Raw genomic sequence first — 13,387 nt, forward strand, 5'->3', positions numbered from 1 at the left:
ATGGCCCAATTCCTCTTTTCTTTCAGTTTTTTTTTTTTTTTTTTATAAAAAAAAAAAATTAATAGTTGGGAATGAGAGGTATATAAATTTAATAGTGCAGATGCCATCAGTCTTTGCTTTAATGCTTTTCATCGAATGGTCACATTGAGGAGCTTCTATTGGAAGTAAAGAGAAGCCCTACTTCTCTCTCCATTTAATAAAATCCTAGAAACCCTAATTATTAGTTCAATTACCCAATAACTTTTCTTATTCTCATACATCATCTTCTTTTTTATTTGTTAACAAATAATAATTAATGGAAATATTATAAGGATTGGTCTACTTAATAGAATAATAATAAGTTGAATTGAATAAAGTGGATATGGTGGCCATACCAATAATTTTGAGAGTAAATTTGGAAATTTATGAGTTGTTAATATTATTTGTATAAAGTAATCTCTTTTCAGACAAGTTTAGATTAAATGAATGTTTAATTTTTTTTCAGATGAAAAGTTTACTTTCTTTTTATGTATTAATTTATAAGTTGTAACATCTCATTCGCATACCTAAAATGTAGAGATAATTCAATTTTTTTTAAAAAAAAAATTAAGATAAAGCAAAGAAGGTAATATTGGTACATATGTTTGACTCATTTTCTACAAAATATTTTTAAAAAAAAAATTAAAAGAGACAGAATATACCAGAATTGAATCTATAATTTCATAGATTATTATAAAAAATAAATAAATAGAGAAAAGTTGATTGAACTTTCTAGTAAGAAACATAAATGAAAGAAGCTAAGCATTGATAATATATTTCACCAGCTTAGTATAGTTTTCCCTGCAACTCAAAGATGACAGACTGAAGCTTGCCCTTCCTATAGATATTATATTGCACTTTCCATTTACTGTTTCCTGCCAACCTGAGTTATTAATTCTCAAAGGGCCTTTTCTTTATTATTTCTGTTTTTTAATTTTTTGGCCAAAGGAAATGCTTCAATTTGCAGTAGGGAATAGGAATGGTATCTCTCAAGCTTAATTGTTAGCTGAGTTTGTTTATAATATATTTAATACTACCTAAATCCGATTAAATTTTATTTTAATTTATTTAACCACTTTAAATCCAACTATTATTACTTGAATTTAAATTATTTAATTTTATAATTTTATTTTAATAATTTAACATCAAATATGATTTAGACAATTAATTTATGTTTTGAAATTTTAATAATCAAATTTCATAATTAAATTCTATTTATTTAATTATTTAATGTATAAACAAATTTGAATAGCGGATATTAAATATATAAAATTTAAATTTAGTGTGAATTATTATTTGTAAAAATATAAATCTATCTATATATAAATCGAAACATATCTAAATTTTAAACTATACTATATTTAAAATTTATTGATTTAATTAAATTAAATGAAATAAATCCATTAAAAAGATAAAAGTACTCATTTTTAAGTTTTTAAAGATAATATATATATATAATTTAAAATCAAAATTATTATTTAAAAAAAAGTATCATCCCATTTCATGTTTTGGAGTATATTAATTTTATTATAACAATAATGTATTTTTCGTTTAGTTTTTATACACATTGCAACAGTGGTAATTAAGTACCATATCCCTTTCCAAAGCCTTTACAAAATTTGATTATTCAGGAAATTATGGAGCTGTACTCTGAATCCCCATTTGGGAAAAAATGTTTTAAAAATTTTATAATTTATAAACAAATAATTTTAAATGATATTTTTCATAATAGTAATCATATTTAAAAAAAAATCTGAATTTTATTAGATATTGCTAAACTATATATAATAGTTTGTTATTTATCACCAGTCTTAATTTCCCTTTTTTTTGGCCAAAGTATAAAAGAATGAGATTAGAAATGGAGGGTTGAAATTGAAACCTCTTTAGTTTAATCAAATAAATTTAATTACTAGAGTGAATTATTATAAGTGCATTATATATAATTTTCTTTTAAAACAAAATTATGATGTATACGTTGATAGCACGAACAAAACAGAAAGTTATTTTGCTTGGAGACCTCAATTGTAATAGTAAACTCAAAAGACTAATATTGAGAATGTTGAATATGCAAATATGAAAATTTTAGTTTAAAGATGGGATGAACATGGATTATTCAATATTTCTCCCAGTAGATGGAATCCACTAGTTTAGAAGATAACTAAATATTGAATTTACAAGGGGTAAAACTTTTTAGTACTCCAGGAGTTTGTCATAAATTTTTCCATAAAAGTGAAAGAGCCTATAAACATATATATTGGCTTAAGATGGTGGGTTGGATGTAATGCTAAGCCTCGTATCTATATTCTTTCACAATGTCAATAGGAAAAATTCTTCTCATGCTTTACCCTTTCTTGATCTCTAACAAATGGGTATCCATTTACACAAGCATAAATAAAGATATGAAATATTATATTACCTGAGTCTATGATACATTATCATAGTACCATTGTCCTGGAATTCCTGTGGATATATTCCAGTTGAAGATGTGCCATATATGTTCTACTGGTAGGCAGGTTTCTTTATTATTTTCAGAGAAGACCCAGGAATTGCTTATTGAAAATCCTGATCAAGAAAGCCCAGCAAATGGGCAGATAAATAAAAATAAAGACAAAATTTTTGTATTGTGTGAGGGTATTAAGGCAAAAAAGAAAGTGGATGAGAGCACATGTCATTGGGTATCTTGACAAAAATGATTAGGGGGGAGAAAAGTTAAAAAGAGTTAACTTTGGTAACAGCTGTCTGATTTGAACAATTCAAGGTTCATTGATTGCAAAGGAGCCTAATCTTTTTAAGTACACAGAATAACAAGTTGCAGAACCTAACCCTATAATGCAATTGAGCTAATTGGGAATAATTCTGAGACTTCTGCTTCATGGCCAAAACCTAACCCTGTAATCCAAATTGGAGAAAGCTTATTGATTATTAATCATTTGCAGTGAGCTGAAACAATCAGGTGGCTGCATATGCTTGTATCTACTGGCAGCCTTTCTTGTTGCCTTTTATGTGAATGATAGGCTTACTTTTGGAAGAGAGTTTTTGTCATATTCCAAAATGGTGGGTCGTCAGAAGGTGAAGCCGAAGCTTATTGGTAACTTTAAATAGCAAAATTTACAAATAAAATTTCACCTAATTTTTACCTAATCTTCATGTTACAAAGAAGAAACTTCAAGTAAAATATCACCGACACTATGGACCACATATGATTCTTTGGGTGCAAAATGCAGGTTTGGTTATTCGTAGTTGGAATTCTTTTTCAGTGAAGACTTGAGATCTGTTTAGCATTAGCTTTATTGTTTTGAGATGTTATTTATAAAAAAAAAAAACTATTTTAAATTTTTTTGTTAAGAACTTACAATTTTTTTTATATAATTAGCTCCAAGGGAAAAACCTTCTTAAATTTCAATTTAATATTATATTTTAGTCTTAAGAAATTCAAAACATTAAAAAAATTAAATCAGTTTTTTTTTTTTTCAAACTTCCCCACTAGAATTCCAAACGGAGCTTTCAACTCCTAGTGCTTCCTGGTTGGAATGCATACTTCTGAGGCGATTTTCTGGCCAAAAGATGTGCAAGGGGCTGTAGCAGGGATGAAATTTGGCAGTATTAAGAAGGTAGATCCAATCCAAGCCTGAAGCAAGAAATGGAAAGACAGGTCAAAGCTGGAAGAAGAGGAATGAGGATTTATCCATGGTTGTGGAACTTAAAAGCATGACTTAGTTTCAAAAACTTCATCTTCATCCACAAACAAGGGTTTGGATATAAGAAAACTAGGAACTAAACTCGGCTTTTACCACTGACATGGGAAAGGAGTATATGATATGGCTAATAAGCTTTGGCTTTGCAGTACGTGTGTTTATCTCCAACATTGTGAGGCTCCAACCGATCCACTTTCATAGACTCGGACTTTTAAACGTGGAGTATCAATATATATATATATATATTTCACATTCTCAAGAGTCGGTGTAAATACTATGGTTTAGATCTGCATAATCAAGACTGGGATCTCAGCAGGGCATTAAGTTTACACGTGCATATGAAATACGCATTTAATTCAATCACATCATATTTTATATAATTCTTGTTCATTGCAGCGCTTAAACTATTGGTACAGACCCACAAAATAGGGAAAATGATAAGAAATATCATGTGATCCGACAAAGCGGAAAACATGGTACAGAATTGAATTGAACAGCCTTTTTTTTTCATTTGAGAGAAACCACTGTTATACAACACACATATAAAACCTATAACCAAGAAAGCAATAATTATTGTTCACAAACACAATCTATTGGGTTGAAAAATATAAGACTGAACTGTACTTGCGTATAAAATGAAATCAGGCAGCTCCCTTGAGCCTCTTTGTGATGGTAGCGATGTACTTGCCCTGGTGAAAGGCCTGCTCCAACTCCAGATCAGATGGCTGTCTTGACCCATCCCCAGCATAAGTTCCTGCTCCATAAGGACTTCCACCTTTCAATTTTTCCATTTCAAACATGCCAGCACCGAATGTGTAACCAATGGGAACAAATATCATGCCGTGGTGAACAAGCTGAGTGATAGCAGTCAACCTGTGCCAATTTCAAAATTTTCAGGACAAAAATATTTACTTTCTGTAACTCACATTTTAGTTGACTTGGTTGGCTAACAGGGGCTTAGGGGCTTACGCTGTAGTCTCTTGTCCACCACCTTGAGAACCAGTGCTATAGAAGATTCCAGCAGGTTTACCTGCAAGCTGCTGTGTTCTCCATAAGCCACCAGTTGCATCCAAAAATGCTTTAAATTGGGCAGCCATCATTCCAAATCTTGTTGGGAAGCCAAAAATAAAGCCATCAGCATCAGCAAGTTCATTGGGTGTAATGATTGGCACATCACTCTTTGGTGGTGCACTCATCTTTCCAAGCACCTCCTCTGGCAGGGTCTCAGGAACCTGCAGCACATTCCAACTAGATCACTTAAAGATGCAACTTTAATACGTAAGAACTACTATTTAAAATCAACCAAATTATTACATGCTTTTTTGAAAATTCTGGCTGCTTATCAACATATAGACACAGCTACCAAAAATGCTCAAAGCAAATGAGCACAGAAAACTGTATTCATTAGCATTACTCATACATAGACATGAAATTTCAAAGAAGACTGAACAGCAGGATTGTAATGCAGCAAGTTAGCTAATCAAGAAACTTGTATAAACATATAATAGATCACAATATGAGGTTGAAAATTAACTAGATAACAGTTTTACAAGAAGTGCAAAAATATGAGACAACTGACTGATTTGTCTAATTATGGGGGACAAAAACAAAAAAGAAAAAGGCACAACAGTATTATTTTGGCATGGGGTTCTTACACAACATAGGGGTTATTGAAATATGGATATGATGCAGAACCAAGAACACTCAAATTCTCAATTGCCAATAATAATCATAATAATATATATCAAAATGCCTAGATGACCAGGTATCAATAGTACTGTCATTGGTCCCACTAGTACTAGGACAAGAAATCCCAAAACAACAAGGAAAAACTAAACAAACACTAATCAGAAATACTAAACAAATAAAAATACAGTTTCCTAAATTTTTCCCAAATAAGTAGATCTATAATCCCTAATAGAGAATCCTGTATCAGGATGCATAAAAGAAAAAATTGAAGTTAACAATATGATGGAAAACCAGAATCCAAAAATGCCAACTCAGCTCAAGAGAAGCTTCAAAATTATTCCCCACTTAGTTGCGACAAGAAATGACTTTGAGATAGAGTCTAACATACCAATAAAATAACCTGCTTACTTTACTAAGTCCAATAATTTTAGGTTTATGACCCATTTTCTTCTTTTCTACCTTTGAAATTTTTACCGCTTGTGATAACCTTGCATAACTGTATGCTGGGACCAACATGAAGCCAAACTTAATAATTCAAAATTACAACAGTCTGAAGTGCATGAGCCTACAAGGTGATGCTGAATGCACTTTCTTACCTGCCATAATTTGGCTTCCACACCTTCCACAGATGCCGCCCCCTTCTTGATCTCTTCTGCCAGCTTCTCTACATGTCCATACATGGAATAGTACCTGAAACAGCAATATAAATTTTGAAAAGGAGCCATATAATGTAAGCCAATGACATTAGACAAAAACAAATATGAGGTACAATTCCATGTGCTCTCCTTTCTTCTATTATTTTCTTTTCTTCTTTTTATAATCACAGACATAACAACACCACATTTATCCTAAATTTGTTTAGAAATTGCATAGCATCATTTTCTGTTGCACCATTACAGCAACATATCCATTCCTGTGCTCTCTAGCTGTCTAACCTGGCTGAATAAACATATGCACATGCAAAATGTTCTCCATTAGGTTTTATATCAGCAATAAAGCCCACTGTGCACAAGCTCATCATCCATTAACAATGAACATAAGAACCTGTAGACACTAAAATAAAGATCTAGGTGGACATAGTGCCAATAATATCATGAACGAAATGATCAAGTATGGACCACCAGATCAGTACATCAACAATGAATGCACAATGATTGTGGCCTCACTGGTCCACACCAGCTCAACAAATAGTGGAATCATGATACGCTTGACTATTCCTAATAACATAGGAAATTAGTCTGCTAAAAAGATCATGTTTCAATATGACATGAATGTAAAAAGCAAGGCATGTGAAACCATTGAGACTGGATTAAATTGATTACTGGACTTTAAATGTAGCAAATTTAGGTCAGATGATGGCTGCTCTAAACTAAGCCTTTATAATGCTACGGCAAAGCATAATTCATAGGCCTCCTCTGTAATGCGTGTCAACAGATGTTGCCACACTGGTACTCAACAAATCATGCATTCATTTGCTACTTAAAGGTGGCACTGACAGGTCGAAACTAGAACAAAATTTCACTATGACATAAGCCAAGTCTTATGTTTACCGGCTATAGATTTACAAAGCCTGAATGCTAACATAAAAAAATGAATGAAGTGAACCCCAGCATATCCACTTTGAGCGATGACCAAATTCTTGTGTTCTTACTTTTCCAAAAGGTTGATTATTTATGCATTATTAACATTCCAACCTGTAAGAACTTAATTCATAAAAAAAACAAGAAAACTTCTAAAAAGAATGAAATCAAAGCTGTGGTTGTGGCTGGGTTCCGCTTTTGTAGAAATGTAACTAAAGCCCTTTTAAATGTCTAGTTAGAGTACATAAAGTCACAGTCCTTAAACTTGCTTACAGTGCAGTGACCCATCAAATTCTGCTTCAAAAATAAAAATTTAACATGAAAGGTAGGAGAAAATGACGGAAGAGGAGATGGATGTAGTCCATAACGGAGGACAAATGCATCAGGTGGCACCAACTATGAGCTGGATGCACTTCCTTTCCTCTATTCGACTCTTCCTTCCTCCCCAACAAACTCAACGGAAAAGGAAAAAAAATGTTTGAAAAGAAAAAGCCTCTCAGATGCTTCAATTGCATCAATTACCAGAAAATACGACCAGAATTCATTTTCTATTTCTATAATTCTCTACATTTTCTGATCATCCAAAAATATGAAGATCAAGCAAATGAAAAAAAAAAAAAGAGGAACACAATCTCCACACATATTAAACATTAAAAATCACAATAAAAGTCAGCTGATAAATTCACGGAATCAACAGAGAAGGCCGCCGTTTTAGAAGATCAAAACGAAAATCCACAGTAAACAAAACATAACCATTAAAAGAAAGTCAAATAACACAAATGAGAATTACATGACACTGTACGTATACACGTATTGAAGTGTGGAGGGATAAAGCGAGAGAAAGACAGAGAGAGAGAGACATACACAATATAGACTTTGGTAGCCATTGAAGCATGCAAATTCTAGCAGTTCTCTTTCAGACTAGGCGATTTTTCCCTTTTTCTTCTGTAAGCAAAGGAACGCTGACGGAGAAAAAAGAAAGCCAAAGCCCCGTATTTATAGAGGCAGACGGGATTATTCTTGTTATTTATTTTCTAATTTTAGATTCCGAAGGGAAAAAGGCCTACGAATTTGGGACAATAAAAATTGGAAAATTCCAAAAAGCGGGTGGAATGACGACGTCGTTTCATGAGGAGAAAGAAAGTTCGAATGACTAGATTACACGGGAAATTGAAATGATTAAGGAGGGTTATGATGATGATGGGTTGTTGTCACGCTCATCATCATCGTCATTGGACATTTCAAACTAATTCTCTCTGAAGATTTCAATGTTTATTTATTTAAAAAATAAATAAATTGCTGAGATTGTTATGACTATTATAGTTCTGAGAAGTGGTTCGTTATCGTTTTATTATATCAAAAGTTATGAGATTTTGAATGAAAGTGAAAAATAAGTATATTAATTGAAAATTTTAATCAATATATTATATTTTTTAAATAGGTACTTAGAGTTATTAAAAATATGTATTTAAAATTAAATTTAAATTTATAAAGTAAGACAAACTCTTAATACATTAAGATTATATTTTATCTATTTGGTTTCAGAAAGTGCATTATTTTATAACTTAATTCAATTAAAAGTTGGTAGGCTAGTCTACCTACCCCCAATAATGTTTTGTTTCTTTAAAGCATTATAAAGAAAACAACGTCATTATGATATAACCTAATTATTATATTTCCTTTTCTTATGGTATTCTTTAAATTAGAGATTAACAAATTAAATACCAGTTCCAAACATGATAACATGTGAAAATAGTATGATACAAAGCAAAGCTTCATTTAATTTGTAAAATTTAACTTATCTATTAATAGATAAGTGTAAAATAATTTTCTTTCAACAATTTTTTTTTCAAGACAAAAAGAGTAAATTATATTGAGGTCAATTGCCAGAAACAAGCCATGGTGGATTGGGCAGACAGAGGAGTGCTGGCTGAGAGTGCCTGTGGATTGTAGCGTGGGTGGTGGGCCTGCCCTGCTGGCTTCATAACTTCTATAAGGCATGCAGGCAACAGATTGACATATCTGCCTACTGCAAATTCGTTGGATGGCCATCCCTCTTAATTGTCTTTCTCATTAGTACTATTAAAATTACTATTATTATTACTAGTATTAAATGAATAATTTAATAAAAAAAAGGATTTAATTTCAAGTAACGGAACGGGTTACGAGCCGACAACCTTAAAAATGTAGGTGTATGGATATTAATTTTTATTTTCAATACAGGCGTTGCCGCGTATCAGGAGCGTATTTGAGGCGTAGAATGATGGAGAGTAGGGAAGAATGAATTGGATTGGTTGTGTGAAATAGGAATAGGAATAGGAACATTGATTGGTGCGTGGGGTTTTGATCGCTTCAAAATTTTTGGGCGGTCACAAAACTTTAGACCGGTGACGTACCATAGAGTGCATGCTGACCAAACCCATAACCAAAAGAAACTGGAAATTACAAATATACCAAGCCAATAGAAATTCCCGCTTGTTCTAATTTCCAATTTTTATATAATAAAAATTTAAAAAAAAATTGAAAAACCACTGCGTTTAATAACAATAAAACTTAAATATTTGACCTACTACACTGATACACATTTAAATAAAATTATAAATTCAAATCGCACTTTATATATATACTTATAAAAAATATATATAAATTTGCAAGAATTAAAAAGGATTCAATTTTTTTAATTAATTCATATATTTAAAAGAATTAATAAGTGAAAAATTATATTATTTCATTTAAAAAAATAAAATTCAAGTAAAAAATATAATTATGTAAAAATGCAAATCAACTCTTTGTATGTGATTTTATTCTAAAAGAGCCTTAAAGTTTGTATTAGGTTGAATAATTGCGAGCCACTCCACATATGCACTTCTAAGTGTGGCATTGGCAGCACTTACAAACAAACCCAGCATTTTGAGGCGTCGTATGCAGGAAACTTAGAAGATTTTGGGACTGCAAAGCAAATGTGGTCAAAAAAATCAACTCTTTATCATTACATGTTGATCTCACACTCGCACATAAATCCAAAGGAATGCATGGTATGGTATGGTATGGTATGGTATGGTATGGTCCATTCTCATAATTAATCTTCATCCATAATCACTTTCTAATTCATTTGTAATTAACAAAACTTGACGTGGTGGTTAGTCAATTGGTGATCCCTTACCTAACAATATCCTATTAATTGTTTGTTCAATTGACAGCAAAAATCCTTTTCATATTATAAACAATCTTATATAATATTCATTTATTTAACCACTTAATTAATTACTAAGGTGGGTTGGGTTGCCTCCACAGTTTCTAAAAACTAAGCAGAAATAATAGCTCCAGTACAGATTTGCAGAATGCATCTATGGCTTTTTTAGTCCTAGAAAGCTTTTTTTTTTTTTTTTTTTTTTTGAAATGCAAGTTTATAAAAAAGGAAGTGATGGGTTTTACTTGGAAAATCAGAAACCTGATGCTACCATAATGAATCCTTGCTTCATCATTCCCCCTTTCAAGAGGCCCACATAACGTGTTGCATTTGCATGTAGTGTATATCCTTGACTATATATGCTGAATTGCTATATTGGCTTTTGCTTCACGGATTCTATAGACTCTGCCACTCCATAATAGTCAATCTTATTTTCTTCTTTAAAACGTTATCTTTTTTTTTTTTTTTCTTTTACCTCTATTTTGAAATAATTTTTTTTATAAAATATAAAAATTTAATTCAATTAATTTAAATTTTGACAAGTGTATTCGGTGCGTGTAAGAATTAATGTATTGAAATATTAGATATAAATGGCAGCTATGGACCTATCCATGAACCAACCATGTTAAAGAAGCTGAGGACATGAAGCTGATGCTTGTAAAATATCATGCTTATAGTTGCATTATCTAAGCTTTAGCTGGTCAAAATAGTTGCTGTCTAAACACGTTGCATACCATGCGACAATCTCGGTCAAATTCACTGACTGGCCTCCAGCAATTTGGTTTTGGAACACAAATTTTTAAATACAAGTCGGCTAGCAGCATCAGGCTGATGCTCCTAAAACATCACCTCTTACGCTGTGATTGGAAGAGGGAAAAAGAGAGGGAATGGAAAATAACCGGTAAAACATAAGCATCACAAGAATTTTCCCCCTATTTAATTAACCAATGAAAAATTTTGAGAGAAGAGAAAATAATGATTATTTTACTTTGTATATTATTCTTCCAAAAAATGGAAGTGAACCATTAAATAAGAAATTACATAAGTATCCCTTTGTTTTTATTCATATCTTCATTTTCACCACTAAATGCATACAAAGCTATTCTTTATGATTATTTGCTATGACTATCCAGACAGCATATTTGAGGTTCACACTAAATATTTTATAGAATATTTTATTTCTATTTTTTATATTTCATAACTACGTAAAATTATTTTTTATGTTAGATTTATTATTTAATAGGTTTGGTCGCATTATTATTTAATTTTTAAATTTATTATATAAATATAATTTATAGAATAAAAATAAAGTGGTATTTTCACCTATTTAGCTTTTCATTAATTTTTTTTGTAAATAAAGGAAAATAGCTTCATTTTTTTTCCCATCCTCCTTTATTTTCTAGTTATCCAAACATAGAGAGGAAATTTCCCTTCCAGTATTCATCCAAACAAAGTTTTAAACAAGCTCTTGCTGGTCAAATTACTGTGTTTAATTTACAAATCATACATCCAATAGCAGACATAATTAAATTGTTTCTCCTTGATTTCTTTTTGTCCCCGGCTGAAATAATGGATAAGTGGATAATCATACCTTGAAGACAGCTTCTGTATTGTGTCTTGATTTGCTTTCTCAAAGTTGAAGAAGACATGTCTGCGACTTTCCTCCCAATGACAGATATTTTTTAAGGTTTCAAGGATTACCCATCAAAAACTAATTTATGGGCTTTTTTCTAGTAAAGAATTTTCTATGTAAATAGGTTAATTATCAAGCTGATTATTGACAATATATATATATATATATGAAGGTGATGCTTCTAAATCATCACGCTTACACATCCTTTTTTGTCATCTAATTGAATTAACCTTAATTATTAGTATCCATCCGTCAGATAATGTTTTCTTTTATTTATTTTTTATTTTTATGAGTCGTTAGAGTTTCGTATTGAAACTTATTTTCAAACAGAATTATCATCTAATTAATGCATAAAATCATTATTCTGATGATGTCAATGCTAACGAGATAGGGCAGCACGGCAAGTATCATCTATTTTGATAAATGCAACATGTAAGTTTGTTCTTGCAAGTTCCTTTGAAAACAAGAAAAAAACAACATAAGCAAAATTTACGCAAGAAAAATCCAATTAACAAGACAGGACCATCTTCGATAATTTTTTTTTCTTCAAAAAAATAAAGATAAGACCATACTGGAAAATGGTATGTCCCCAAAAGCAAGAAAAATTATAAAGCCATATCCAACATGGGGATTGCATGGTGGAACAGTGTCCGGAATTTTCTTGGTTCAAAAATCCAGCTCTGCCTACCCTGAAGAACCAAAACCACTTATGCAAACTCCCTGTCAAAAGCTGACCTCTGAAATTGTTTGAAATTTGTAAAATTTTTACAAACATGAACGTCAGTGACGAGATAAATTCAAAGAAATCATTAGAGCGATCTTAATTGTAAGATGGAGCTTAGACATAAAACCTCAATCTTTAATTATTTTTAGGATTATGTTGAGATATTGAGCATCCGTCTGAATAATCTTTTTTTATTTTAATGAAAATCTGAGACTCAAAAGTACTAAAAATTTGTTATTTTAGTTAGACGATGGATCCTTCAGAGATAAGAATTATGTCATTTGTGCGTCAAAGGCATCAATATTTTTTGCAATCCACCATATATGGGTTAATAACATCCTTCCTTCAATTCCGTTTAGTTCTTACATTAGTTGCAATCACTTACAAGTTATTAAACCAGAAATTGTGAAGCCCATGTACGCTTAATTATCACCTGCTCCAACAAAGAAATACAACATATTAAAGTATATTGATGATCACCAAGCTCTATTGCGGCAAGGCATATAGTTAAAAGTAGCTCTATTTAGCATCCAGCAACGGGAGAGAAATTTCATCGGTCGAAGAAGAGTCGGCATTGCTGGAGGATGAGTCTGCTTCAAGTGACCTTTGTCTTTAAAAAAGCCTGTTTCTTTGGATTGCGGCAGTGCAATCTCACTATCTAACATTATAACCACAGATGCCATGCTTGGCCCGTCCTAAGCATGGTGTTGCACACATGCAAGAGGCTAATATGGATACATCGCTTTACTTCTAATAGATGACAGGCCTCTCTTAAAAGTGGATCAACCACTACCATGAACTTGCTTATTTCCACAATTCTAAGCCTGGAAGGCAACCAAATGCCAAAAGCTTTTTGTT

The 13,387-nt window shown here is 31.6% G+C and overlaps 1 protein-coding gene across 1 annotated transcript; it reads right to left on the bottom strand.

The window, feature by feature from the left end:
• Positions 1–4,063: 4,063 nt before the first annotated feature.
• LOC110600759 (probable NAD(P)H dehydrogenase (quinone) FQR1-like 1) lies at positions 4,064–7,993 on the bottom strand. The gene is made up of 4 exons (XM_021737623.2): positions 7,847–7,993; positions 5,999–6,092; positions 4,683–4,945; positions 4,064–4,586 (listed from the first exon to the last, which is right to left on the bottom strand). Exons 1-4 carry the CDS (start codon positions 7,867–7,869, stop codon positions 4,355–4,357), a joined length of 612 nt encoding a protein of 203 aa, XP_021593315.1. The 5' UTR covers positions 7,870–7,993; the 3' UTR covers positions 4,064–4,354.
• Between the last annotated feature and the right edge of the window lie 5,394 nt (positions 7,994–13,387).

The sequence above is a fragment of the Manihot esculenta genome, chromosome 15 (genome assembly GCF_001659605.2).
Source record: "Manihot esculenta cultivar AM560-2 chromosome 15, M.esculenta_v8, whole genome shotgun sequence".
NCBI lineage: Eukaryota > Viridiplantae > Streptophyta > Magnoliopsida > Malpighiales > Euphorbiaceae > Manihot > Manihot esculenta.